The sequence below is a fragment of the Cetorhinus maximus genome, chromosome 22 (assembly GCF_964194155.1).
Source record: "Cetorhinus maximus chromosome 22, sCetMax3.hap1.1, whole genome shotgun sequence".
Taxonomy (NCBI): domain Eukaryota; kingdom Metazoa; phylum Chordata; class Chondrichthyes; order Lamniformes; family Cetorhinidae; genus Cetorhinus; species Cetorhinus maximus.
This window is the reverse complement of record NC_135900.1, coordinates 43431746-43459609: the sequence shown is the minus strand read 5'-3', so window position 1 is coordinate 43459609 and position 27864 is coordinate 43431746. Positions and strand designations below refer to the sequence as shown.

Sequence of the window (27864 nt, the reverse complement as noted above, 5' to 3'; positions counted from 1 at the left end):
CTGGCTGCTTCTAACTGCCCTAATATCTACATCCGCCTGTTTCAGGCAAACAGCTGACTGGAGTTAAAAAACCCCAGGCGTGAAATCTGAGACCGTGGGTGCATTTTGCACACATCCTGCCTGAAACTCGCTAGGAGGTAACATTGACCCCTAGTTGGCACCTAATGTACTCCCTCAGTCATTGATTCAGATGAAGCAGGCAGTTAATCATCAATATCTCAGTTTGTTGAAAGGAATATACTTGCAATGGTTGGGTCCTGCTGGGTTATACAGTACCACAATCCCTATCGGTACTGGGGCTCTAAGAAACACAGTTTGATATTTTGAGAACGTACAGACTGATCAACTGCAGCAGCTTTGCTAAGGGCTATGACATAGCTACCAGTCACAATGCTGTACATTCTGTTAACAAGCTGGAATACATAGAGGGCCACCCAGCACCCTATGTCACCCTAGGTTCTGTGACGTCACAAGACATTCTGGGCCAATTGCACGTAATCTGCAGAGATAGGGGCATTCAGCAGAACATGTCAACTTTTGTCTGGTAATACTTCTGTGAAGAGCCTTGGGACATTTTAAAACATTAAAAGTGCTATATAAAGGCAAGTTGTTCTACACCCAGGATGGGGGTGATTTGCTGACATTGGTGTCATTGGTGTTAGCAGTCAGGCCTTCCTTAGTACTAGCAGTATTTCTATCCTCTGAGCTCCGAGGTAGAGAATCAGACAGCTCCACATCCTCATGAAGATATTCTGAAATGTTTACAAGATTTAAACACTCCAGATATTCAAGGTAAAACAGAAACGTCGAATGGTAACATCCTCTTGTATAAATACTTGTTTGCTGTATCTTTAATTCAGAGTACATGGGATTTTAAATACAATTCAATTTATTTTTACCAGGAATTATAATACCAGTGTGAGCAATGAGGTCTGCAGTAGTAGTGAGTCTATTTCATAGAATCATGATCCACTGAAACTACAGGGGTGTCAGACACAATCTGTTCGGTGATCTCTCCAGCTCTGTAGAGTATTTAAAGATCTCACTGACACTGTTTTGTGACTGAGAAAGGGCAAGTTACCAGTCACGCCCATCCCATTTTATGACCAGTGGTTATGGGTGTGCAGTTGAGGCTCCGTTCCCCGTGGCTTTTTGTCCTTTACTGTGATTTCTCTTCACATCTGCCAGCCCCGTTTCTTCTACCATTTATATAGCAGAAGTTACTGCACATAATAAATGAGTGCCAGGGCCAGTTAATAAGCTAAACAGATTAGGAGAAGGAGTATTTATGGAATGGAATAGGTGGAGAATGGGCGAGTTAATGACCAGATTTGGTTGTGCCCCCAGTGGAACATATAGGCAAAAATACCCACATAGCACCAACACAATTTTTAATAACTATCAGGCTTTCGTAAAAGGCCCAGCACAATGAGATATATTTCTACGTAGGGTGGTACAGGATAGCAGAACACATGTACTAACATACATATGTATCGGGAGCAGGAGTAGGCCACTCGGTCCTGCAAGACTGCTCCACCATTTGTTAAGATCATGGCTGGTCTGATTGGCCTCAACTAGCTTTGACTCCCTTGTTAATCAAGAATCTATCTACTCAGCCTTAAAAATATTCAGTGACCCAGCCTCCATTGCTCTCTAGGGAAGAGAATTCCACAGACTCACAACCAAGGGATATGGAGATAGCGCTGGAAAGTGGTGTTGAGGTAGATGATCAGCCATGATCTAATTGAATGGTGTAGCGAGGCTCAATGGGCTGAATGGCCTATTCCTGTTCTTTTGTTCCTATGTTCTGAGAGAACATTTTTGCCCCTGTCTCAGTCTTAAATGGGAGACCTCTTATTTTTAACCCCTAGTTCTAGTATCTCCCACAAGGGGAAGCATTTTCTGGGCACTCACCATGTCAAGTCCCCTCAGGATTTTACATGTTTCAATAAGATCATCTCTCATTCTTCTAAACTCCAAAGGATACACACCTAACCTGTCCAACTTTTCCTCATAAGATAATCCCTTCAACCCAGGAATCAGTTGCATGAATCTTCTCTGAACTTCTTCTAATGCAACTATATCCCTTCTTAAGCAAGGAGACCAAAACTGTACAGGGTACTCCAGATGTGGTCTCACCAAGGCCCTGTACAATTGTGACAAATCTTCCTTACTTTTATACTCAATTGCCCCTGCAATAAATGCCAACATTCCATTTGCCTTCCTAATCACTTGCTGTCGCTGCATACCAACTTTTTGTGATTCATGTACCAGAACACCCAGATACTTTTGTACTACCGAGGTCTGTGATCTCTCCATTTAAATAATTTGCTGCTTTTCTATTCTTCCTGCCAAAGTGGATAAGTTCACGTTTTCCCACATTATACACCACCTGCCAAATTTTAACTTATCTATGTTCTTCTGCACTCTTTGGCCAGAATTTTTGGCTTAGTGAGCAGGGTCGGGGCCTGTGTCCCGACGTCACCGCGCGTCATTTAGATTTTCAGTTCGGCGGGCACACAGCCAAGTCGGCTGTACACCCACCGAACTGACAAAGGCCTTTTAAGGCCATTTAAAAACTAATTGAACTAATAAACTGTGCTGCCCGTCCAACCTTAAGGTTGGAGGGCAGGCGAAGAGCCCAAGTGGCCTTCACATTTTTCATGGAACCTCATCCACGGGCGGGATGAGGTTTCATGCAGTGTTTATAAATTGAATAAAAATTTTTTTTTAAATTCATTGTCATGTCCCAGCTCATGTGACACTAAAATTTTTTCTTTTCTTTATTCAGCTTTTCAAAACTTAAACTAATCTCCCTGAGGCATCTCTGTGCCTCAGGGAGATTTCTGCACTCTTTTGCGCGCATGTGCAGGCCTCGACTCAGGGAATCCACCCCCCTACCCGCACAGGGAGCGCTCAGCGCTTCTGGGCGCGTGTCAGGCTGGGTGGGCTTTAATTGGCCCGCCCACATAAAATGGCAGCATGGACCTGAACGGGAGCACCAATCGGGTTCGTGCCCGCCCCGGAACAATCCCCGCTGACGGGGGAAAATTCTCCCCCTTATATCCTCTTCACAACCTACTCTCCCATCTATCTTAGTGTCACCAGCAAATTTAACAACCATATGATCTATCCCTTCAACCAGTTCATTGATATAGATTGTGAATGGTTGAGGCTTCCGCACTGATCCCTGTGGCACTCCGCTAGTTACAGCTTTCCAACTCAAAAATGACCCATTTATCCCTACTCTCTGCTTGCTGTTAGCTAGCCAACCCTCCATCCATACTAATATGTTTCCCCCTACAACATAAGCACCCACGTCACTGTAAGAACGGAAATCCACTGCAAGCAGCAAAAATTGTAGAACTGTTGCAGTTTTGGGGTTCAGCTTATAGAAAATGAACTTCAATAGCAGGTTCTTTTGGACGGTATGCAACAAATCCACCCTCAAGCTATGAACATTTGTGCATGTTTACAAGAGGGAGACAAGTAAGGGATGCAGAATGAAAAAAAAAACTTACAATCCCTCAGCTAACTGTGTCTTGAGTGAGCCCAAAGTATTCACCTGCACTACATACTCAAAGAATATGGCATTACCAGGATCTTCCTCACTTCTTTCCTTACACTAGTTTATTTAACCTCATGCAGATTTCCTGATAACTTCCACTGAATATTTTTTATATTATTTCATTTTTTGAGGACCCAATTAGTGGATCAGAGTTGGAGAAAAGGGTTTTTTACTTTAACCTGAGACAGAGTTCCTACATCCTACTGGATTGTCACAAACTGTCGTGTGGACAAAACATTACCCTCAACAGCAGTTTTCTTCAATTACAAAAAGTTCTGCAGTGATAGTGTTGTTATGCTATTGACGCACCAGCCTATCGTTGCAATAAGAGGCTGGATTTAGTAAAGTAAGCCCAGGGTGATGGACAGTGCTCTTCTGAAATCCAAACTAAAATAACAGATTTAGAGTTATATAGCTCCACTTTGCCTCCTTCAATTCCTGTCTCTTGTAAAGTGGCTCTGATTTTGATTTTCTTTGATCTCTGGTTTCTTTTTGCTTGATCCCAGTCTTTTCTTTCATTATTCATTCCTTATTCATTTCAATATTTGATCTGTCTCAGCTTGGCTCTGGAGATCTGGTTACCTGAGTCGCAGACCAGGAGAGATGGCCTTTCAAAGCCACTAAGTCTATAATCATATAGTGCACATGACATCTCACTGATTAGAGCTTTTTGCCAACTCTGCTTTCTCACTTTCATCTGTATTGCATACGCCAACATTCAAACAAAAACTATTATTTTAAATAAATTATATGGATTATTTTAACTCATTGGGAGCTCCTTTGCCTCCCCAATGGGGAAATGAAAGGATTTAACACCAGAAGGCCACTGGAAAACTACTTTAAAAACCTTTAAAGTGAGACTGTCAACATTGTCATTTGACTTGCAAGCCACAAACCCTAGTGAAGTGAATTAGGCTTGCTTGGCAGCACTGAACTATAAGAAATTCTGCATTAGACATTGGTTTCTGAGCTTATGCAACTGTTGATTCACTCTCCAGCCATTTAGTAGACCAACAATGGTTTCACTGTCTTGTTTTATTAAGAATATTCAGCAATTTTATTTCTTGTGGCCTTGGAAAGAAAAATTCCATATATGCAGTGGAATTTCATTGCTAACATTTTGATTTGAACCAAAGGTGGAATAAGAATGTTCAGCTGGAGTATTTGTCTGATGCAGAGAGAATGATATGCACCTGTAATACAGAGGGCAAGACACGAGCCAAATTATGTTCTAAGGCAGCAATATATTGTGTAACAGTGATATACCATTTTCAGACAGTTTCATAAACTGTGGAAATGCAGCTTGAATTTACTAATGTCATCTTAATTCGAGTTGTGTTGCAGATTTGAAATGCACTCAATCTCTGGTGTTCCATATGACATGTTTTCTGATTTATTTCTAGGAAGCAATCAGCTTTTTAAATAATACAATGGAGTATGAATCATAGTGTATGATAAGACATGAAACATACAAAGACTGTGCTATATACTTTCCTCTGTTGTGAAAGCCATAAATTTATAATCCCCAGTGCAGAGAAATGGTCAGCCAGATTATATTTCCACAGCAAATACAATTAAAATGTTTTGAAATGAGTGACAGTCTATACCACTCTTGGTCATTGCGTAGAAGCTCTGAATAGTTACATAACAGTTAAAGCAGACTATTAACTGGCTTGCCAAACCTTGTCCTGCTTGCCTACCTGTCTGTCTTTATATTGGAGTACAAGATACATGCTCCAGACACCCAACCACCAAAATCTGCAATCCATCGCAAACTGTTTCTTTCCCCCCCGCAGACTCCTCCAATCCATTTCCTCCCTCGGCCTCCACAGATTTCATCGGGAGGTAAGTTAGTGGGAGTTTAGGAGCCTGACCTACACTCTTTTGCTGACAGGGGTCATTCAAAATTTTTTTTTGGTTTCATGGGTGGGGTGTGGGGCACATGCAGACTCTAACGTCAACAAGCAGAGCTGGGGGGCCTGCTTGTCTGAGAAATCCTTTCACACATTTCCACAACAGCTCCATAATCTACTTTGAAGCAGATTTGGCTTCTCTCAATTTTTATTTTCTTCATCATCATGAGCCTGCGTTAAAAAAGTTTTAAAGTAAAATGTTAGGGGACGGGGGATCGATACTGATTTAACAAACACCACAAAAACAAACAAAAGTACGAGCATTGTTCACCCTTTGGTAACATGAACACTTTGATAAAGGGCCCTTTGGATTTATGCTTGACGTCTTAACTTGCCTGTTTCCTCTGAGCACAGACTGTACAAGAATAATAAGAGGTGTAAATATCCAATACATGTGTAAATGATTTTTTCTGCTCTTTTATACCCACTGTCTCTCCAATTAACTGAGTTAAAAAAAATAAATGGAGCAGCATGTTGGAGCACCAACATGCGACATTGAGGAGATTAAGACTTGCGCCTCAAGTCCTTGAGTTCACCGAGAACTTAGCATTAGCTGCACTGCTGTAGTCAGGTAGTTAGCAGAGGCCAGGTACTTCACAGGAAGTGACAGGAAGAGAACCTCAATGGTTGCAGTGTCTCCAGGAGAACCTGTATCTATGATAATACCACTCCACCTCTGCCATTGGCAAGAAAGTTTTGAGCCTTTACCATTGATGAAAGAAGAACCATGCCTCTGCAATGGCTAAGAAGAGTATCAAGTATCCAAAAGATGCCTAGCAGCCACCTCATTGAGGTGCTGGTTCTGATCTACTGTACAAGGTAGGTTGGAAATAGTGAAGGGAGAAAATTGCAAAAATAATGTATCAGCAAAAACTTACCCAAATAACTAGAAAAGAATTCTTCCTGTTTTGAGAAGGAAATGGGGCAAGAAGAATTGTCATTCATCACAATTATTTTATTACCATTTCACACCAGTGATGACACTCTTTCTAAAAGGGTTTTACATTACTGAAGATCCCTCAACATTGTACTCTTCTTGTCAACAGCAGAGATGCAAATTCCTCTCATCAACAGCAGACATATGAGCCCCAATTTTAACTCAGGATGAGTGAGGTGCAGGCTGGGGTGGGAGGGAAGCTCCCTCTGATGCCTCATGTTAAACACTCAGCCCATTTTAATCTCTGGGCCTCATTTACATTTCTTTGCATTGTCCCTGCCCAATCTGGGGCCGAATGGCACAAGAACCAGAGAGCAGGAGTGGGAAATTGGCAGGGGCTGACGTTGCCTAAGCTAAAGGACCAATCTCCAGCAGGATAAGTGAGGAGGGGGTGACAGGCTGAATGCAGCCTGAGAGGGTGAAGGGAATGTCATGGGGGAGAGAAGGGTCAGGGTTTCCTTGTTGGGTCACAGGAAGCACACCCAGGCATAGGAAACCTTTTTTTAAAAAAAAGTAAAAATGATCAGCGTTGTGCGGTTCTCCAGAAGCCAGGAGTCAAAATTGTGTCATGGTGCTGATGACATAATCTGGCTGTGACATTCTCATTTTAATCTGTAAGAGTGGAAACCAAATTAAGTTAAAATGGTGGGGAGCAGGAAGGTGGCACAAAACCCCTCCTCCCTGTCTGCAGAGTTTACATTGGACACAGAGGGTCAGAATATGTTGTGTGGCATTTTCTAATCACCTGCAGGCACAGTAGACCTATCATTTATACCACTGTCATACATGATCTGACCTCTGGAGACGCAACAGCCTTGGAGATACACATTTTCAGGTGTCTCATCCGCTGCTGTTGACAATAAAAACAACTTGCGTTTATATAAAGCCTTTAATATAGAAAGAAAATCTCAAGGAGTTTCACAGAAATCCAGAGCCTACATTTTTACTTAATTAATTCTGTGGGTATGACTGGAAAAGTTGGCTTTGATTGTCCATCCCTAGTTGTCCTGAGAAGGTCACCACGAGCCTCCTTCTGTCCTCAAGAGGAAGTCCCAGATTTGAGCTATGTTGTTGAAGATGCTTGGCAAGTTACTGCAGTGCATCCTGTAGATGGGAGACATGGCAGCCATGGTGTGCCTGTGAGTGGAGGAGGGTGGATATTGAAACTAAAAATGTGAGGAGGGACTGTTACTAGGGATAGCCTGGTGCACAAAGATCTATGATTCTATCTAAGCCACAAAGTAAAACCATCAGAGAGTGTGTTTCTCATCAGAAAAAAATCTACAAATTAGGGTCTTGTACATTCCCGAATCAATGATGGGAATAACCTTCTGTGTTTTGCCCCATCTATAACTGGGCATTTTCATTTACCTCAGTGCTAGGGATGGTGAGATTTAGCAACCCATTTAAAACTATATCCAATGACTTGCAGCAGCTATTGGAATAGCAACATGGAGTCACTGGGTGAAAGGGTGTAGGTTTCCTTCCAAGTTCCTATTCTCAAATTTTGTTTTTGCTGTGGAAAATTGAATACAGGTCAGCTGCTTCTCCGCAGTTAGAAATGGAGAAAAAAAAAGCCTCAATACAAGTCCCCAGGCTCCTCTGGAGGACAAAATTAGTGGAAGCTTGTGAGCAGCTCACATGAGTTTATCAGTTGTATGACAAGAGGAAGCCAAACAGGATGAGAAAGAAAATACTGCAATTTAACATTTTTGAAATATTAGATTTTCTTGATCACTGGACTAGGAAGAAAAACTTGAATTAATAAAATGCTTTGCCATAGCCACAGAACCAGTGACTCACTTCTAAAATTGAATCACTTTGTAAGCGAATATACCTGCCAGTTTGCAAACAAGAAGATCCCGGAGACTGCAAATGGGATGAATTATCAGTAAATATTATTGCAGGGGTGTTCAAGGAAGGAATGTTGGTCAGATACCAAGAGCACTCCCTGCTGTTCTTCAAATAGGGCCAAAGATCTGTAACATCTGCCTCAACCACCGGAACAGACAGATTAACTAATTGTCTTCCTGCATTTCTAACAACAAAGAGCAGACTTAAGCATTGGCAATCTTAACTTTCCTATATCATATCATGTCGGAATCACTTTTGTATTTTGGAAGTTAAGTAGCTTTTAACCCTGCGGCTGATTCTTCTGAACTTCAGAGCATGAACTGTTTGTTGTTTCAATTGAAACTAAATTTCAATACCCGTCTCATCCTCTCCCTCCTCTTGGACAGTCAATTGATATTTACTAAATTCAGAACAAAAACAAAAATACCTGGAAAAACTCAGGTCTGGCAGCATCTGCGGAGAGGAGCACAGTTAACGTTTCGAGTCCGTATGACTCTTCAACAGAACTTTTGCTTTTATCTTTTTACTAAATTCAGGTTTGGATCCTCTCTTTATTGATTTGGATATCTGTGCCCTTCCTATTCTGTTTCATACCCAAGTCAAAAGTCTACAGTAAATATTATGTAGTTGGATAGCCAACCTTACAGGAAAATGGTAGTGAAGCATTTCAGAAAAATACTACTTTCTTTTTTTTTTAAACTGCTTCAGTACATAGCACAGTGCTGTATCTGACTGTTCAATTCTTACTGAAGCATATTTGCTTGCTTTCTAAAGCTTTTAATTCTACACAGAGCAGGAAAGAGGTGTGCAATTATATTATCGACATGAGGTCATTGAGCCAATTAGAGAAATTGTTTATATATTGAGCATAATTGTTCCAGAACATTCCACTCTACAGAGTTCCAATGTGCAAGTGAGGAAATACTTTAACCCTGAACCTTGTTAAAGAGAAATTTTACCTGTTTGACGCTGATTGTTAGGATGGCTGCTTTTGGGTAGTAAACACTTAAGAAGATAATCACCTCTATCATGCAGCTGTGAAGTTGTTGAGGTTTTAAACAAAAGTGATAACCTCGAATGTTGTATATTAAGCTGATACAAGAGAAATTGCACAACACATAAGCAGATAAGGAACAGTAAAGTTAATCTTTTTGCTTTAAGTCTAACATCAGTCTATTCAGGAGTACGTTTTACTAAGCTTCCCACAGAACCATCTGGGATTGAATGGTTAAAATTTTACAACACAGTTATAATTTATCTAAGGAAACTACAGCTTCAAGGCTGGTTATAAAACAGGAAAAAGCAATAAAGATAAAATATTATATTGAAAAAGAAAAAAGTGATGAAAGATACAAGTTTAAGTTGACCTGGACTACAGAAAGTTGCCATGGGATGCTAGTGCATGGTTAAAAAAAAAAGTTATTCTTATTAAAATTATATTTTTCTGAAATCACCTTCGGTGCAATCACTCTCCACTCCAACACTCACTGCCGCATTACCCCCGCAATTAATAAGAGATGCTCCTTACCTATGTCAGAGTTGCAGAAAGCGTCCTGGGGATGGTTTGGCATGCAACTGCATGCCTCCGTTAGCTCATTGAGTTGCATGCTGCTCAAAGCCAGCAGCAGGCTCAAAGCTGCTGTGATAGAAATCGCCATTCTCTCTGAAAAAGCTTTTTTTTGAGAATGAGATGCTTTGATAAATCAGGAGTTTGAGGAATCAAACAAAAATAAGGAAAACTATCTATACTATTTTGTTCTAATGTTTCTGGGAATATCTTAGGGATGTCTGTTCTTGTTCTTTCTCTCTCTCTCTCTCCCTCTCTTCCCTGCTGAATGAGAGAACATAACTACCTACCATGTATTAGACAAGTGACATAATAGCTTTGCCCACCCACTCGATGTAGCAGCCAATTAACAAGTAGCAGATGGCTGTGATGTCGAAAATGGAGTGAGTGACAGGAGTAGGAATCTGGGCTGGAGAAGGAGATATTAATGATACAGAATAAACAGCTGCCTTGTTAGGAACTAAGGAGGGGAAAAAAATTATCCAGCATCAGTGAAAGGGAAAGATCTGTTGGAAGCCAGGTCCAAAGCAAGAGAGGAATGTGTTAATTATTAAACTAAAAAGTTAATTAGTTAAACATAAATATCCTGGTATTGAAAGCAGCCCTGACATTGTTCTTCCATCTATCGCACCAGCCCACCCACAACCCCCAACTTTTTTTAGTTCAACTGATTGTCATTAACCTGAGGAATTTGGGACAGCATTGTTCACACATGACAAAGATGAAGAGAATGAGAGGGTGAGTGGGGAGCATTCTATTCCTCTTTCACTATGTGTCACCCAGCAAGTTAACAATGATCAGAAGGAATGAGATTAAATATTTGCAAATTGAGGAGTGGATGCTAATTAACCCCTGTGGAGACATCTGTTTTACAGAAAGCAGAGTGTTTAGAGTAAAAGCAAAATACTGCAGATGCTGGAAATCTGAAACAAAAACAAAAGTTGCTGGAAAAACTCAGCGGGTCTGACAGCATCTGTGGAGAGAAAGACAGAGTTAACATTTTGAGTCCGTATGACTCTTCTTCAGAACTAAAGAGAAATAAAAATGTGAAATATATACTGTTTAAGGGGGGTGGGACAGGTGAAGCTGGACAGAGGGCCAGTGATAGGTGGAGGCAAAGGAGAGATTGCAAAAGACGTCATAAATAAAAGGTCGAAGGGGTGTTGATGGTGGTGATACTGGCTAAGGGAGGTGCCAACGGTGACAGTAAGAGTAGAAAGTAGAATGAGTAATGAATAATTATCAGCTCCTGGTTTGCAGCTGCGGGGCTTCTCCCTCCCGGGAACAGGCCCAGGTTAATGGCCACCATCCTGGTTCAGCGAGTGGAGGATGGTTCACATCAGAGGATGGGGGAGGGGGGACAATAAATAAGAGGTTACACTTTGGGCTCAAATCAACGAGGTCTCTGATCTGTGAGAAGGAAGGAAACCCTGGGAGGTGGACGGGGAGGATTCAGAAACACCCGCTGGAGGCCCCAAACCCCCAATTAGAACCTGCAGGTCTCCTCTACGTTGGAGAGACCAAACGCAGACCGGGTGACTGCTTTGCGGAACACCTTCGGTCTGTCCACAAGCATGACCCAGACCTCCCTGTCACTTGCCATTTCAACACACCACCCTGCTCTCATGCCCACATGTCCGTCCTTGGCCTGCTGCAATGTTCCAGTGAAGCTCAACGCAAACTGGAGGAACAGCACCTCATCTTCCGACTAGGTACTTTACAGCCTTCCGGACTGAATATTGAGTTCAATAATTTCAGATCATGAACTCTCTCCTCCATCCCCACCCCCTTTCCGATCCCCCTTTTTCCAATAATTTATCATTTTTTTTGCACTCTATTTTTTCTTTTCCTTCCTATTTTTAAATTTATTTCGATCTATTGTTTCATCTCCACCTTTTAGCCCATTTTGATCCCTTCCCCCCACCTCACCCGGACTAGGGCCATCTGCCAATAGCTTGCTTCCCTTAATGTCCCCATCAGCACATCCTTTAGATAATATCACCACCATCAACACCCCTTTGTCCATTTGTCTATGACATCTTTGGCAGTCTCTTCTTGGCCTCCACCTATCACTGGCCCCCTATCGAGCTCTCCTGTCCCACCCTCTTCTACTAGCTTATATTTCATCTCATTTCTATATGTCTTAGTTCTGATGAAGGGTCATAAGGACTCAAAACGTCAACTGTATCCCTCTCCGCAGATGCTGTCAGACCTGCTGAGTTTTTCCAGGTATTTTTGTTTTTGAGCAAGTGACAGATGGCCCTAGTGGGGGAGGGGACGGTGTGGGAAAAAAGATTGAAATAGGCTAAAAGGTGGGGAGCTTTAGTGGCAACTTTCTTAGTTTGTTTTGAATGTTTGGTGGGGGGTGGGAAGTAAAGTGGTCCCTGAGGAAAAGGAGGCGTACACAAGTTTCTTGAGGTTAATGCTGGTGTGTCATTGTCCACAAAGTCTATGCACATCATCCATCTACCATGTGACTAAATTTCCTCAGACCAGTTTTCGCCACAGCATCGATTGAATATAGTGGGCCCACACACCCTATCTTTGCCAGTTTTTTTCTGCTTTTGATAACAAATTGCAGAAATTTCACACACACAATAATATCACACACATCATCATTGCTGATGTGATGGAATGTTGCTTACTTTACAGTAGATTATAGTGTTGCCCACATTCAGTTTTGCAAATATGTATTTTTCAAACATATGCATGTTTATAATGGTACCATTATATTTATACAATACTATTGTTTACTGGTTGTTTGGCCATGGTGTTGTACATGAAGAGTCAAGGCCAAGTATGATCATATGAAGCAGGGTTAAAGGGTGGGGACTAATTGGACTGGGGCACTCAGACATAACCCATCCTGAAGTTGTACATTCTGCCCTTATTTTTATAATTCCATAATAAGCTTGTATCTGCATTTATAATGGAAATGGCAAGAACAACTTGTTATGCTGTGTTTACGTTCTTCTGGCAGGGCTGGTATTGCACTGCCTCTACTGGGAAAGGGTAAAATTACAGATTACAAAATTTCAAAAGGACAAGTTTACATGAGCAAGCTTCCACGATAAATGTGCACATAGCGTGAAATAATTTCAACAATGAACATGTACAGAGATAAAATCCCTATGATTAAGAAATTTCATACGTCAGTACAATAAGTTTGGGGGTTTTCTGTTTTATTATAGGGTTTCTGATGTTACTAGGATAACAAGATGATAGTGATCATCTTTGTCATGTGAACTCTGCCCGAAGGCAAGTCTTTGGCTCATAGTCGTCTTTCCTTATCTCTGTATCCTGTGCCAGCCTTATTATTTGCCAATAACTTCCTTCAATTTTCAAGCCATCCAGCCTAGATATTCTCTTACATAAAAACAAAATACAGTGGATGCTGGAGATTTGAAATAAAAACAGAGTGCTGGAAAAACTCATCAGGTCTGGCAGCATCTGTGGAGAGAGAAACAGAATTAACATTTTGAGTCCACTATGACTCTTCGGAACTTTGGACATTCTCTTATTTCCTCTTTTTCATTGAAATCTTCCCTCCGTTACGTCTCTTACCCAGTCTCTCTGCCTTTTCCTAATTACAGTTAACAAATTTCTTTGCCTATTCATTATCTTCAGCCGTTCATCACTTTTTTCTGTTCAGTTGATCCTATCCATTCTCCTCCAAATCCACATTTAAAAGTTAATTAGCAAGTTGGTCTCCTGCTTCCGTAAGGTCCACATCTCACATCCATACAAATACTCCAAATCAAGCTCTTTACAAGTTGCTTCTAGTGCTATTTATTCAGCTTTCCTGTTAGTAACCATCTCTACCAAATATGGCCTTTTCCATTGCTATCATTGTTTTTCTTTCTTTGTTGCATCTTCCATCTGCAGATATTATGCTACCTGAATACTTGAATTCTAGTTCTCTTCCTTCCGTGAATATATGAATACTTTTTGGTGATTTAGAGTTATGCATCATTTTGGTTTTGCCAATGCTCACTTCCATTCCAAAGTTCATTCCTGCTGTTACTAGTCTATCTAACAGTTTCTATAAATCTCTCCTCCTTCTGTGCTTGCTACAAGTGCTTTGTCATTTGCTAACTTAACTGATGCTATTATTCACCCCAATCTTAACGCCAGTTTCTGTCTTCAAATGCTCCTTAGCTCATTGCTCCTGCATAGGCATTGAAAAGGACTGGTGATAAACAACACCTGTGTCAAAGTCCTCTTCCAATTATGCATGGTTCCAACTCCTTGGTGGTTAGACTCACTGTTGCTATTTGTCATGCAAGTACAGGCATGTCATATTATGAACTTTCAGTCAATACTTGTAAAAATTGGACACAAACAAGCTGCTAAGATGGCTGCCACAGATCATGTGACTTTTGGCATTTGGGCTACAGGGTCTGGTGAATACCTAATTAAATATGGACATAAGTGAGGGTACCTCACAGCCACTTGTGGAATTCACACACCTCATTGTTTAAGGATGTGCCGATACCTAAACACTATGGCATTTCCAGACTGCCTGTTTCCATGTTTTGTACTGGACAAAATGGAAGATCAAGACTCAACAACCAATATCAACTTCCCATTGTATCACAATGGTCTCCCCCACACAAACTAGACTGTGAGGGCCTCAGAAGTGTTAATCCAGTGGCCATGTGATTAAAGCTGGTTTTAGCAACAGCACCCTTATTACCCAGGACCCAACAGACACATCAGAACCATCATCGCGTGCATGTGTGTGTGTGAGACTGAGTGTGTGACATGGCTTGAATTCAGGGTAACTGTGCAAATAAATAAGCTTCTTTCTTTTAAACTCGTGGAAGCTTACTGCTGAATTACTTAATTGGAATATACACTCCAAGAGTAAGAAAAGATACATTTCTTTCCATACGAAACATACTGATTACAGATAGTAATAAAGCACATACACTCTGTTTGTGACGCTGTCTATCCCATGTACAGGTTTCTTATGAGTTGTCTGTCTCTCCAGTCTACTCCAAAGTCACTGTCAACTGAATCGAATGCTTATTCAAAATCTACAAAACAAGCAAACAAAAGTTGATTCATACTGGCTAAATTTTTTTTAAAAATTCATTCATGGGGTGTGGGATTCGCTGGCTAGTCCAGCATTTAGTAACCATCCCTAATTGCCCTTGAGAAGTTGGTGGTGAGCTGCCTTCTTGATCAACGGAGGTCCATGTGGTGTAGGTACACCTACAGTGCTGTTAGGGAGGGAGCTCCAGGATTTTGACCCAGCCACTGTGAAGGAACGGTAATATGGCCAGAATTTTTCCTTCATCGGACGGGCTCAGCAGGAGCGGGCGGGGGTGGCTGGGCAGCCGACTGTCACCCACGGTCAGCTCTGCTCTGAGGTTTCACACGGGCGGGCAAATTCAGGCCTGCCCTGCGTGGATCACGAGCGGCAGTGCTGAGCGCTACCTGTGCGGCCTGGAGGAGGAAGGAGAGTGGGCCTGGCGCGCATGCATGCTTAAAAATTAATAAGGACGGTAAAAAAATGTTTTTAAAGCCCCCTCATGTGACTCTACCACATGAGCTGGGACATGTTTTTAATTCAAAAGTAAAGTTTTCATTTAATGTTTATTTGCTTTAGGAAACCTCATCCTGCTCGTGGGTGAGGTTTCCTAAAAAATGTAAAGTTCGCTTAGCCTTTTCACCTGCCCGCCAACAGTTGGGTTGGACGGGCAGCATAAATTTCATTTTAATTAGCTTGTTAATTGCCTTCATAGGCCTTTAAATTATTGGTGGGCGCACAGCCGACTCTGGTGCATGCCTGCTGAACAAAAGGTCGCGCGAGTGTGCGATGATGTTGGGATGCACGTCCGACATCATCGCACGTCCTTTTACACACAGGCATGTTGGGCACGGACCTGCCCTATATTTCTAAGTCAAGATGGTGAGTGGCTTGAAGGGGAACTTCCAGATGTTGGTGTTCCCACGATTCTGCTGCCCTTGTCCTTCTAGATGGTAGTAGTCGTGGGTTTGGAAGGTGCTGCTAAGGAAGCTTGGTGAGTTCCTGCAGTGCGTCTTGTAGATGGTACACATTGCTGCCACTGTGCAATGGTGGTGGAGGGAGTCAATGTTTGTGTATAGAGTGAGAATAAAGCAGGCTGCCTTGTCCTGGATGGTGTCAAGCTTCTTGAGTGTTGTGGGAGCTACACTCATCCAGGCAAGTGGAGAGTGTTGCATTACACTCCTGAATTGTGCCTTGTAGATGGTGGACAGGCTTTGGGGAGTCAAGCAGTGAGTTACTCGCCGAGGATTCCTAGCCCCTGACCTGCTCTTGTAGCCACAGTATTTATATGACTAGTCCATAACGGTTCAGTTTCTGGTCAATGGTAACCCCCAGGATGTTGATTGTGAGCTTCATCGATGGCAATACCATTGAATGTCAAGCGGCAATGGTTAGATTCTGCTTTGTTGGAGATGGTCATTGCCTGGCACTTGTGTGGCGCAAATGTTACTTCCCAGTTCTCAGACCAAGCCTGAATACTGTCCAGGTCTTGCTGCATTTGGATATGGACTGTTTCAGTATCTGAGGAATCGCAAATGGTGCTGAACATTGTGCAATCATCAGCGAACATCCCCACTTCTGACCTTATGATGGAAGGAAGGTCATTGATGACGCAGCTGAAGATGGTTGGGCTGAGGACGTGACCCTGAGAAACTCCTGCAGTGATGTCTTGGAGCCGAGATGACTGACCTCCAACAACCACAACCATCTTTCTTTGTGCTAGGTATGACTCCAACCAGCAGAGAGTTTTCCCCCTGATTCCCATTGACTCCAGTTTTGTTAGGGCTCCTTGGTGCCACACTCAGTCAAATGCTGCCTTTATGTTCAGGGCAGTCACTCTCACCTCACCTCGGGAGTTCAGCTCTTTTGTCCATGTTTGAACCAAGACTGTAATGAGGTCAGGAGCTGAGTGGCCCTGGCGGAACCCAAATTGGGCATCAGTGAGCAGGATATTGCTATGCAAGTACCACTTGATAGCACTGTTGATGACCCCTTCCATTACTTTACTGATGATCGAGAGTAGACTGATGGGGCAGTAATTGGCCGGGTTGGATTTGTCCTGCTTTTTGTGTACAGGACATACCTGAGCAATTTTCCACATATCTGGGTAGATATCAGTGTTGTAGCTGTTCTGGAACAGCTTGGCTAGGGGCGTGGCAGGCTCTGGAACACGTCTTCAGTATTATTGCCGGAATATTGTCAGGGCCCATAGCCTTTGCAGTATCCAGTGCCTTGAGCCATTTCTTGATATCATGTGGAGTGAATCGAATTGGCTGAAGACTGGCATCTGTGATGCTGGGGAACTCCGGAGGAGGCAGAGATGGATCATCCACTCGGCTCTTCAAGCTGAAGATTGGTGCGAATGCTTCAGCCTTATTTTTTGCATTGATGTGCTGGGTTCCCCCATCATTGAGGATGGGGATATTTGTGGAGCCTCCTCCTCCAGTGAGTTGTTTAATTGTCCACCACTGTTCACGACTGGATGTGGCAGGACTGCAGAGCTTAGATCTGATCCATTGGTTGTGGGATCGCTTAGCTCTGTCTATCACTTGCTGCTTATGCTGTTCAGCATGCAAGTAGTCCTGTTTTATAGCTTCACCAGGTTGACACCTCATTTTTACATATGCCTGGTACTGCTCCTGGCATGCCCTCCTGCACTCTTTGTTGAACCAGGGTTGATCCCCTGGCTTGTGGTAATGGTAGAGTGGGGGATGTGCCAGGTCATGAAGTTGCAGATTGTGGTTGAGTACCGTTCTGCTGATGGCTCACTGCGCCTCATAGATGCCCAGTCTTGAGTTGCTAGATCTGTTCGAAATCTATCCCATTTAGCACAGTGGTAGTGCCACACAACACGATGGGGAGTATCCTCAATGCGAAGATGGGGCTTTGCCTCCACAAGGAACTGTGCGGTGGTCACTCCTATTGATATTGTCATGGACGGATGCATCTGCAGCAGGCAGGTTGGTGAGGATGAGGTTAAGTATATTTTTCTTCTTGTTAGACTCAGCCTAGTACCTATGTCCTTTAGGGCTCGGCCAACTTGGTTAGTAGTGGTGCTACCGAGCCACTCTTGGTGATGGACATTGAAATCCTCACCCAGAGTACATTCTGCACTCTTGCCAACCTCAGTGCTTCCTTCAAGTGATGTTCAACATGGAGGAGCATTGATTCATCAGCTGGGGTGGGGGGGCAGGGGGAGAAGGGGGGGGGTGTTTTCGGGGGGAAGCAGTATGTGGTAATCAGCAGGAGGTTTCCTTGTCCATGTTTGACCCGACGCCATGAGACTTTATAGGGTCTGGAGTTGATGTTGTGTACTCCCACGGGAACTCCCTCCCAACTGTATACCACTGTGCCGCCACCTCTGCGGCACCGATGCACAGTAGCAGCAGTGTGTACCATCTACAAGGTGCACTGCAGGAATTCACTAAGGCTCTTTAGATAGCACCTTCCAAACCCACGACCGTTACCATCTAGAAGGACAAGGGCAGCAGACACATGAGAACACCACCACCAGGAAGTTCCCCTCCAAACCACTCACCATCCTGACTTGGAAATATTTCGCTGTTCTTTCACTGTTGCTAGGTCAATATCTTGGAACTCCCTTCCTAACAGCACTCTGGGTGTACCTACACCACATGGGCTGCAGCACTTCAAGAAGGCAGCTCACCACCACCTGAAGGGTAATTAGAGATGGGCAATAAATGCTGGACGAACCAGCGACACCCACATCCCATGAATGAATAAAAAAAAATTTCAGCCAGTATCGAATCAAAAACAATTCTTTTCAATTCTGGGAATTTTACTAAGATTCCCTTTGGGGATTGAATTTCACAATTCTGTCCATTATTTTGCAAGAACTTTATGATATGTAACTTTTATAGCCATGCATTTGCAATAAGATTGTTTGCAAGATTCACCAATTGGGAATTAGATATTCAAAAGTGCTGCGGAGGGAGAATGGAGTTTTAGTTGCGCTCTGGGCCAGCCTCTGCTTGGTACCTGTGGGAGCAATCTCACCAGTCTGCACTTTGGTAGTAATGGGTGATCAATCTCAGTTTTGCTGGCAATGCGGAATGGTCTGAAGTTTTGGCAGAACAAGAGTGGGAGTCCCAGACTTTGTGAGATCTGCAGAAGGTTATGAGTTTTCAGCATGGCTCCTTTAATCTGGTATTATGGTGGAGAGGAAACCTGAGATTTGGCCGAACACAATATTAAATATGAACTTGTGGATTCCTGGCATGTTAGTAATAATAACGACAGCAGTCTACACTTATATAGCACAACCTAAGGTGCTTCACTGAATTGTAATAAGAAAGAAGTCAACATCAAGCCAAGCAAAGAAATATTTAGGAGAGTTGACTGACAGCTTGGTCAGAGGAGGAGGCAGAGGCAGAGAGGTTTAGGGAGGGAATTCTAGAGTTTAGGGCCTGGACAGCTCGAGGCAGAGCAACTAATGGTGGGCTAAGCAAATCAAGGATGCACAAACTGCTGGATTTGGAGGAAGGCAGCATTCTGCGCTATTCTAAGGCTGGAGAAGGCTACAGAGATTAGGAGGAGCAAGGCCAGAGCAGGATTTCAACACAAATTTGAGGCATTGGAGGACCAGCAGCCAATGTAGGTTAGGGAGCACAGGAATGAAATGGAACCTAGTGCTGGATAGCATATGCGGCAGCAAATATTTGAAAGAGCTGAAGTTAATGGAGTGGGGGATAAGGGGGGAACCAGGAGAGTGCTGGAATCGCTAAGCATGAAGCTGATAATGGCCTGGATGAGGCCTTAGCATCTGGGAGGGAAGCAATTCAGAGTGGGAATAAATCTTCATAATCCCACTGCTGAAGTATGCCTTTGACACTATTGATGTGATGTTATTTGCTCTGGTATATTTTGTGAAATGTAGCCAATGTCAACTTGTCTTCCACTGTAGATCCATCAACATTTAATATTAACTTTGCCTTTTAATTAAAACACTAAGATCTTTCTTCCCATGAGCCGAATTAACCAATCCCAGAGTAATTGGAAGGAACAAATCAGCAGACTACTCTTTTGTGGTAAAACCAGAAAATGTTGGAAATACTCGGCAGGTCAGGCAGCATTTAAGAAACAGAATTAATGTTTCAGCTTGATGACCTTCATCAAAATGGGAAAAAGTTAGATATGTAACAAATTTTAAGCAAGCACAGAAATAGGGAAAGAACAAAAAGGAAGGTATTTGATAGAGTGCAAGGTAGGAGAGATTAAATGACAAAAGGAGATCGTAATGGGACAATAAAAGAAACAAAAGATGGCTCTAGAGGAGGTGAAAATGGCAATAGCAGAATCATCACCTCCAGCTGCCATCCAAAAAAACTGGGGCAAAGATTATGATCTGAAATCGTTGAAATCAGTGTTGAGTCCGGAAGGCTCAAAAGTGCTTAGTCAAAAGGTGAGGTATTCTCCCTTGATCTACATTAAACTTCACAGAAATAATTTAGGAGACTGAGGACAGAGTGGGAGTAGTGTCAAGAATCAAAATGACAGACGACCGGAAGCTCAGGGTCACACTTGTGAACTGAACCAAGGTGTCTGCATAGCCCTCACCTAATTTTTGTTTGGTCTCCCCAGTATAGAGACATGAATTGAAAGAAGTACAAATAAATTGCTGTTTCATCAAGGAGAAAAGTTTGAGGCCCTAGGCAGTGGGAAGGGATTAGGTAAGAGGGTAGGTGTTGCATCTACTGTGCTTAGATGGAAAGCAGCCATGGGAAGGGAAAGGGGCATTTGAAGTGATCGAGGAGTGGACCAGAGTGCCCTCAGTTTCATCTCATTACACCCCCACCTCAATGAATTTCAAGCTATCATGACACAGCTCTTCTGTCGCTTTTGCTTTCACACCCACGCTTTGGCCAGAAATCTATGACCACGCCCTACACAGCAGATCCTTTCTCTCAATTTCAGAATTCTCATTCCCTCCATCTGGCCGGTTGCCCCCTCTAGATCTTTTCACTGAGAATTACCAATGTGACATTGGCCATTTCAATTTCTCTGCTCTCCTCATTCACTCTAACCTATCTCCCTCTGAACTAGCAGCACACCATTCTCATGAAACCTGCTCACCTCTTTTTCTGGTACATTAATGACTATATTGGTAACGTTTCCTGCTTCTCCTCCGAAGTGGAAAATTTATTTAAATTTGTTTCCAATTTATAATCTTCCCTTGCCTTCACATGGTTCATTGTCAATTCTTCACTTCCTTCCTCGACTCCCTCTTTCTTTCTGGGGATACACTATTGACCAATATCTAAAGTCCATTGATTCCCACTGTGTTATATTTTAACTATGGGTCGCTATGCTCGCAAACTGGCTGCACACTTATCTGTCTGCAGGCGAGTCGATTACCATATACGGCAGACGCAGAGACCAGTATGAAATGAAGCACATACTGTTTATTTATACAAACAACAGAGCATTAACATGATGTGTGCTCCTCCGGCCAGGCCCTACTCTAGACTAACACAGCTGCACAGCTATTGGATCTTGCAGTCACATGGTCAATCTGCTCACAGTCTCTTAAAGGTGTATTACACCTCAGATTACCACACACAGCTACCTTGAGCACAGTCCCTGCCACCCTGTCTCCTGTAAGGACTCTATTCCATTCTCACAGTTTCTTTGTCTCTGTTGCATCTGTTCTGACAATGCCACCTCCAAACCAGTGCTTCTGATTTGTCTTCCTTTTTCATCAACCAAGGATTCCTTTCTATTCCTTAACTTAATCCGTTCGATTTCCAACAACTTTGCTCTTGACCTTTTCCCTTCCCCCACTCCCAGAATAACAATAGGGTTCCCCTTGACCTCACCTTTCACCCTACCAGCCTCCACATTCAACGGATCATCCTCTGCTATTTCTGCCACCTCCAGCATGATTACCCCACCAAACACATCTTCAACTCCCCTCCCCTTTCAGCATTCCTCCCTTTTCCTCCCCCAAACCCTGGTCCACTTCTTAGTCACCCCAATACCCCCCTCCCCAACCCAATGCATCTTTCCCTGCGAGCGCAAGAGGTGCAACACCTGCTTTTTTTACCTATTCCATTCACATCGTCCAGAGTCCCAAACACTGCTTCCAGGTGAAATGGTGATTTATTTAAAATAAAAACAGAAATTGCTGGAAATACTCAGTAGGTTAGGCAGCATCTGTGGAGAGAAAGACAGAGTTAACATCTCAGATGAACAATATCTGAAGTGACCTGAAACATTAGCTCTGTTTCTCTCTCCAAGACCTGCTGAGTATTTGCAGTATTTTTTGTTTTTATTTCAGACTTCCAGCATCTACAGTATTTTGTGCAGGTAATTTCTCAGGTGTATCAGCCCCAATGACAAGTTAAACATTAAACACATCACATGGGGAGATGGTGGCATAGGGGTAATGTCACTGACTAGTAATCCAGAGGTTCAGGCTAATGCCCTGGTCACTATAGGTTCAAATCCCACTACCATGGTAGCTGGTGGAATTTAAATTCAATTAATAAAATCTGGAATTGAAAGCTAGTCTCAGTAATGGTGACCATGAAACTACCATCTTGATTGTCATTAAAAAAAATCTGCTTTACTAATGTCCTTACACCTGCCATCCTTGCCTTACATATGACTCCAAACTGCACCTCTGAAATGGCCTAGCAGTCTACTCAGTTCAAGGCCAACAAATACTGGCCTTGCCAACAATGCTCGCATCCCATGAAAGAATAAATTTAAAAAATCAGGGTACAGTCATCCAGGATGATATAAGGTACTTCCAATGGCAATTTTGTGGTTTGATTGGCTGACATTTACCACTTAACTCAATGGAAAGAACACGATTTGGCATTTGTGTCTATTATTCATATTTTCCAATGCATCACTTCAGGTTAATGTTTGTTGTTTTAGTAATATGTCCACCCTCAGTTAGAAAACTGAGACCTATAATCCATGAAAAATATGTTATTGTTGTTTTAAACAATTTTGAGTTTTTTCTTAAAGAAATCAAACACAGGGTCTTTACGTCACCCCTCCTAGCTTGCCCATAATAGCTCATTGTTCTCAGTGATTAAAAAATATCGAGAAGATCCTATTCCGTTGTAAAAAGCCTCTTGGTCTCTTGTTCAGATTCCACAGTGTGTAAAAGATGTGTTTGTTTCCATAGTTACTGGTTAAGAACCCAGCATCTCTAGTTACAATGTCAATTAAGTATCAGACAAAATGGATGGAGAATAGTGTATGTGGAGAGGAGGGGGGGGAGAATGAGAACTGTGTGTTAAGTGAAATTCTCTTGGCACTGGCTTTATAGAAAACTCACTTGTGCATGCATGTTAATGATATAACTCAACTTGCTTTACTTTCATGGAGAGAGAGAAAAGCCAAGGCCCCTAATTAAGGGCACACAGGCTCAGTCAAACTCTATTTGTATGAGACTGAGCATGTATCATTAATATGTATGGACTAATTACTGTAGGTCGACTCAGCATAAAGGGGTTGGAACTCTCATTTCTGTATGAATATTACTCCTCATACGTGGAGGAAGCTGGAACTGTTGGATCAGCTGGAGCAGCTAATAATAATTCAAGTAACTAATAAAGTACTTTTTAATCATATGACATCTTGCTGCAGCCTCCCCATGCCATGCACCAATTGCCATTGGAGAGCTGCCAGGTTACTGACTTCCAAATCTCCATCAATGGTGCTCTGAGCTGCTCAACACAAGATATGTTCGAGCAGCTTGAAGAAGAATCCTCCGACAAACATTTTTTTGAGGGGGCACCTGAATCCACTTCTCATTTGCTGACAACAGCATTCAGTGACTGGAGTAGTGTATCACCCACCTATGATGCGTACCCTGGATTCATGTCCCTTCTGCATCACTTTGCCGCCTTAAAGCTTTCCAAAGATCAGATCCAAATTGGACAGCAGAATATTTGTGTTGACAGTGAAATAGTTCCCTTGGGGTTCATGACTGCAATTTCTCATGTGTTTGGGGAGAAAGAAAGAACTCACATTTATATAGCTCCTCTTTTGATCTCGGAATGTTCCAAAGGACTTTACAACCAACGTACCTGTCCACTGGTATTTCGTGTTTTCCATCCGCGGACCTCTAACTCTCTCTGCTCCTTCACAGTTCCTGGTTTCTCAATGTTTAGAAAATACACTGATCCTGCAGCTTATTCTGTATTAAAGCTTTGTGACAGAAAGGTGCATGAGCAGGGATGATCTGGTCCTTCCTCTCATGTGACCAGATTACAAGAAGAGAGTTCCCCTTGCCTTCCTTGTTATGACCTAAAATGCAGCTCAGCACCATTAACAGAAGAGCTATACTCCAGCTGCAGCATTTGGCGAGAATAGAAAAGGAACCACATGGTTCAAATGGACTGAAGCTCTTAAGTGAAGACCAAAAGCATTCACTGTCAGGACTTATTCATCCCATCCAGGCACATCCTCTCACTGTCTCCAGTGCTTATAGTCTAAACAAATGTTGTTAAAACTTTGCTAAAACAGAAATAAAGCCAAAGCATTGTGCAAATAAGAATCCTGTGCCTCAGAAGTGAGGTTTTTTCTTCTTTAGGGCAGCTGCCTACACAAGGATGAAACCCTGTAGGGGCCCTTTTAGAGCAAGAAGCTCAGAATCATTGCTGAACGCTGCCTGTAAATAGCTGTCGGTGCTCAGACCCTGATCAGTGCAAGTTGTTGGGCATGATTCCAGATCCCTTCACATACTCAGCAGCACTTTTATATCAGAGAGCTCCATTTTAGGAAGAAAAAGGATTCAGGTTAGTGCTCCCAGAGAGAAAAAACAAGTGAAGCATTTGTTTTCCCTCTGGAACCTTACGATTTGTGACTGACATTATTTCACTAAACAGGCCAGTTCACAGTGGTGTTTCACTGCCAAGAGAATCATGTAGGGAAAAATAATGCAATAGCTTAACCTGCTAACAATTACACAAAAAAACAGCTCGTTGCCAGTCAGGATTTAATTGGTACAACACATGGCTGTAAGGTATGAAGCGCAGCACTGAAAACTGTCTAGCTGTCTTGTTTGTTGGCCAGAAAGCAAAGTATTTAAAAAATGGCAAGCCTTTGCATTTAATAAGGCTAGTATCTGAAATTATTCATTGACAAGAATACCTTTTCTATTTTGGTTGAGACAATTTAAAATAAAATCCCAGAAAACTTTTGGCAAAATTTTGGTTGGGCAGGGAGAACGTGCTTTGAACTTTTCCCCATCATCCCACCCGAAACTTGGCAGAATAGTGTCCAAATTGAATCCATTATAGTCTAATGCCACCTCCTTGCCCTGGCCTCAATTTTAATTCCCTACCCATCTAGAACCCCGACTGGCTGCCCCTTCCCACCAGTAGCATGTAAATGTAAAGGCAGTGGGATAGGATAGCCTCCTATCCCATTTCTCTCCCACTATCCCTGTTATTGCCTATCCTCAGGATTGCTTGGTATAACATAATGATCAAACAGGGTGGCAGTGATAATGCCCCAAAGCACACCAAAGAAGTGAGAGGGCCTCCCCTCCCTTCAGTTGTCCCCTGTTATTTACTGTGTTAGACTTGTACTTTGCTGAGGTTCGTAAGGTTGTCAGCCCTGCCTAACTCATGGCGTACACCCCCATCACTGGTGCACTGTTAATGCACTATGTACTATCTACTGGGTGCACTGTGTCAACTCACCAGGGTTACTTCACCAACACCTCCTTTCCCTATGACCTGCACCATTGAAAAGGACGAGCAGCAATGCCATTGCATCATTATCGCCTCCTGAGTTTAAATCCAAGTCACAGACAATCCTGACTTGGGCATATATCGCCATTCCCTCATCAGATATTTGCTGGATGGATATCCTGGAATTCCCATCATGGGATCTTCATCACAACAAGGACTCCATGATCATCACACTCAATAGGAAAATAGAAAAGGGCAATAAATTTTCCCTTCCTAGTTTCTCTATGTCTTGAGAAAAAATTTCAAAAAATCCTGTATTGCATGCATACCTCAGAGTGACCCTTGACTGAGCTGTTTAATGGGTTAGTGGTCTTTGACAAAACCTTAGCAAGTGACAGACATTCAAATCTGTCCCAGTCTGTAGTAATATGAAGTGAGAAGGACAATGTGATGGATGCATAGTGTCATGTGGCAGAGCAAAACCCTTATCGGAAACTGCAGTCAGGAGGTATAATGAGCTATTTGTTCTTGGTTTATTTGTAACCCACAAGTCAAGTTCAGCAGTTCATTTGGACTTTTGACGTAGGAGCAGCTGGTTCTAGGCAAATAGTCCAAATACTGACACCAGCAAGCATGTATTCAATGTGCCCCAGAAGTTTGATAATTGTATCTTTCCATCATCACCCTGGGGTTATTTTTTGTGACAAGCCATTTCCCTTAGTAACTTTATTATTCTAACTGCTGTACATCTGCACAGCAGGCGCTGACTGTAGATTTGAAAGAACCCAAGGGTAGGGGAAACCAACAGGACCTGTCCCTCCAAATATTCATCTCATCCACACATGGAATTCCAATGGATCAAGCCACTTCCCATTCCTTTAATAGCGATTTATACTGGTTGTTCTTCATAGACGAATTGTGGCAAGATATTCAGCTATGCAAAGCATATTAACCAACCTGATCCTGTCCATGTTCAATGTCCACATACTTTAGGCTGTTTTAAATTTAACATTATGTAATGAGAAAGGGCTAATTAATAACCTTGCTATAAAGTAGCCTTTAGGAAATAGTGACCATAATATGATGGAATTTTACATTAAGTTTGAAAGCGATATAGTTAATTCTGAAACTAGGGTCTTAAACCCGAACAAAGGGAGCTATGAAGACTATCATATAAACTATGAGAGGCAAATTGGCTATGGTGGATTGAGGAAATACATTAAAAGATTTGACAGTAGACAGGCAATGGCTAGTATTTAAAGAAGTAATACATGGTCAACACCAAATATACGTTCCTCTAAGACGTAAAAACTTGAACAGAAACTCATGGCTAACAAAAGAAGTAAAAAATTATATTAGATCAAAGGAAGTGGCTTATAAGGTTGCCAGAAAAAAGTGGAAAGCCCAAGGACTGGGGGCCATTTAGAATCTAGCAAAGGAAAAGAGCATATGCATGCAAGCTAGCGAGAAACATAAAGGTGGACGTAAAAACTTTTTTAGGTATGTGATAAGGAAAAGCAAGGACAAATGTGGGTCCGTCACAGGTGGAGACAGGAGAATTTGTAATGAAAATAGGGAAATGACGGAGAAACTAAACAATTACTTTGTAATTGCCTTCCTTTTTTACTTACTGCACCTGCTTGCTAGTTTTTAGTGACTCAAGAACAAGGACACCCAGGTCTCTTTGGACATCAACACTTCCCAACCTCTCACCATTTAAGAAATACTCTGCCTTCCTGTTTTTCTACCAAAGTGAATAACTTCAACATCCAGATCGCTGATATGGATTGTGCACAGCTGTGGCCCCAGCACTGATCCTTGCAGTACCCCACTAGTAACAGCCTGCCATCTTGACCTGTTTATTCCTATTCTTGAGTCACTAAAAACTAGCAAGCAGGTGCAGTAAGTAAAAAAGGAAGGCAAATGGTATGTTGGCCTTCATTGCAAGGGGAGTTGAGTCCAGGAGTCAAGATGTCTTGCTGCAATTGTATAGAGCCTTGGTGAGACCGCACCTGGAGTATTGTGTACAGTTTTGGCCTTCTTATCTAAGAAAGGATATACTTGCCATAGAGAGAGTGCAACGGAGGTTCACCGGACTAATCCCTGGGATAGCAAGCTTTACTTATGAGGAGAGATTGAGGAAACTGGGCCTGTATTCTCTAGAGTTTCAAGGAGTGAGACGTGATCTCATTAAAACTTACATAATTCTTACAGGGTGTGACAGGGTAGATGTAGATAGGATGTTCCCCCTGGCTGGTGAGTCTAGAACAAGGGACACAGTCTCAGAATAAGGGACAGGCCATTTAGGACTGAG

The 27864-nt window shown here is 42.5% G+C and overlaps 2 protein-coding genes across 2 annotated transcripts in view; one reads left to right on the top strand and one right to left on the bottom strand.

Annotated features, from left to right (window-relative positions):
- Positions 1-10354, bottom strand: part of LOC144696649 (metalloproteinase inhibitor 3) — a 40910-nt gene extending 30556 nt beyond the window's left edge. Inside the window, exon 1 of the mRNA XM_078568198.1 lies at positions 9801-10354. Within this exon, the coding sequence (XP_078424324.1) occupies positions 9801-9930 (130 nt within the window). The 5' untranslated portion in view covers positions 9931-10354. The remainder of the gene's footprint in view (positions 1-9800) is intronic.
- LOC144696824 (synapsin-3-like) overlaps positions 1-27864 on the top strand; it is a 279320-nt gene that overhangs the window by 178369 nt on the left and 73087 nt on the right. The gene's annotated exons all lie outside the window — the stretch shown is intronic.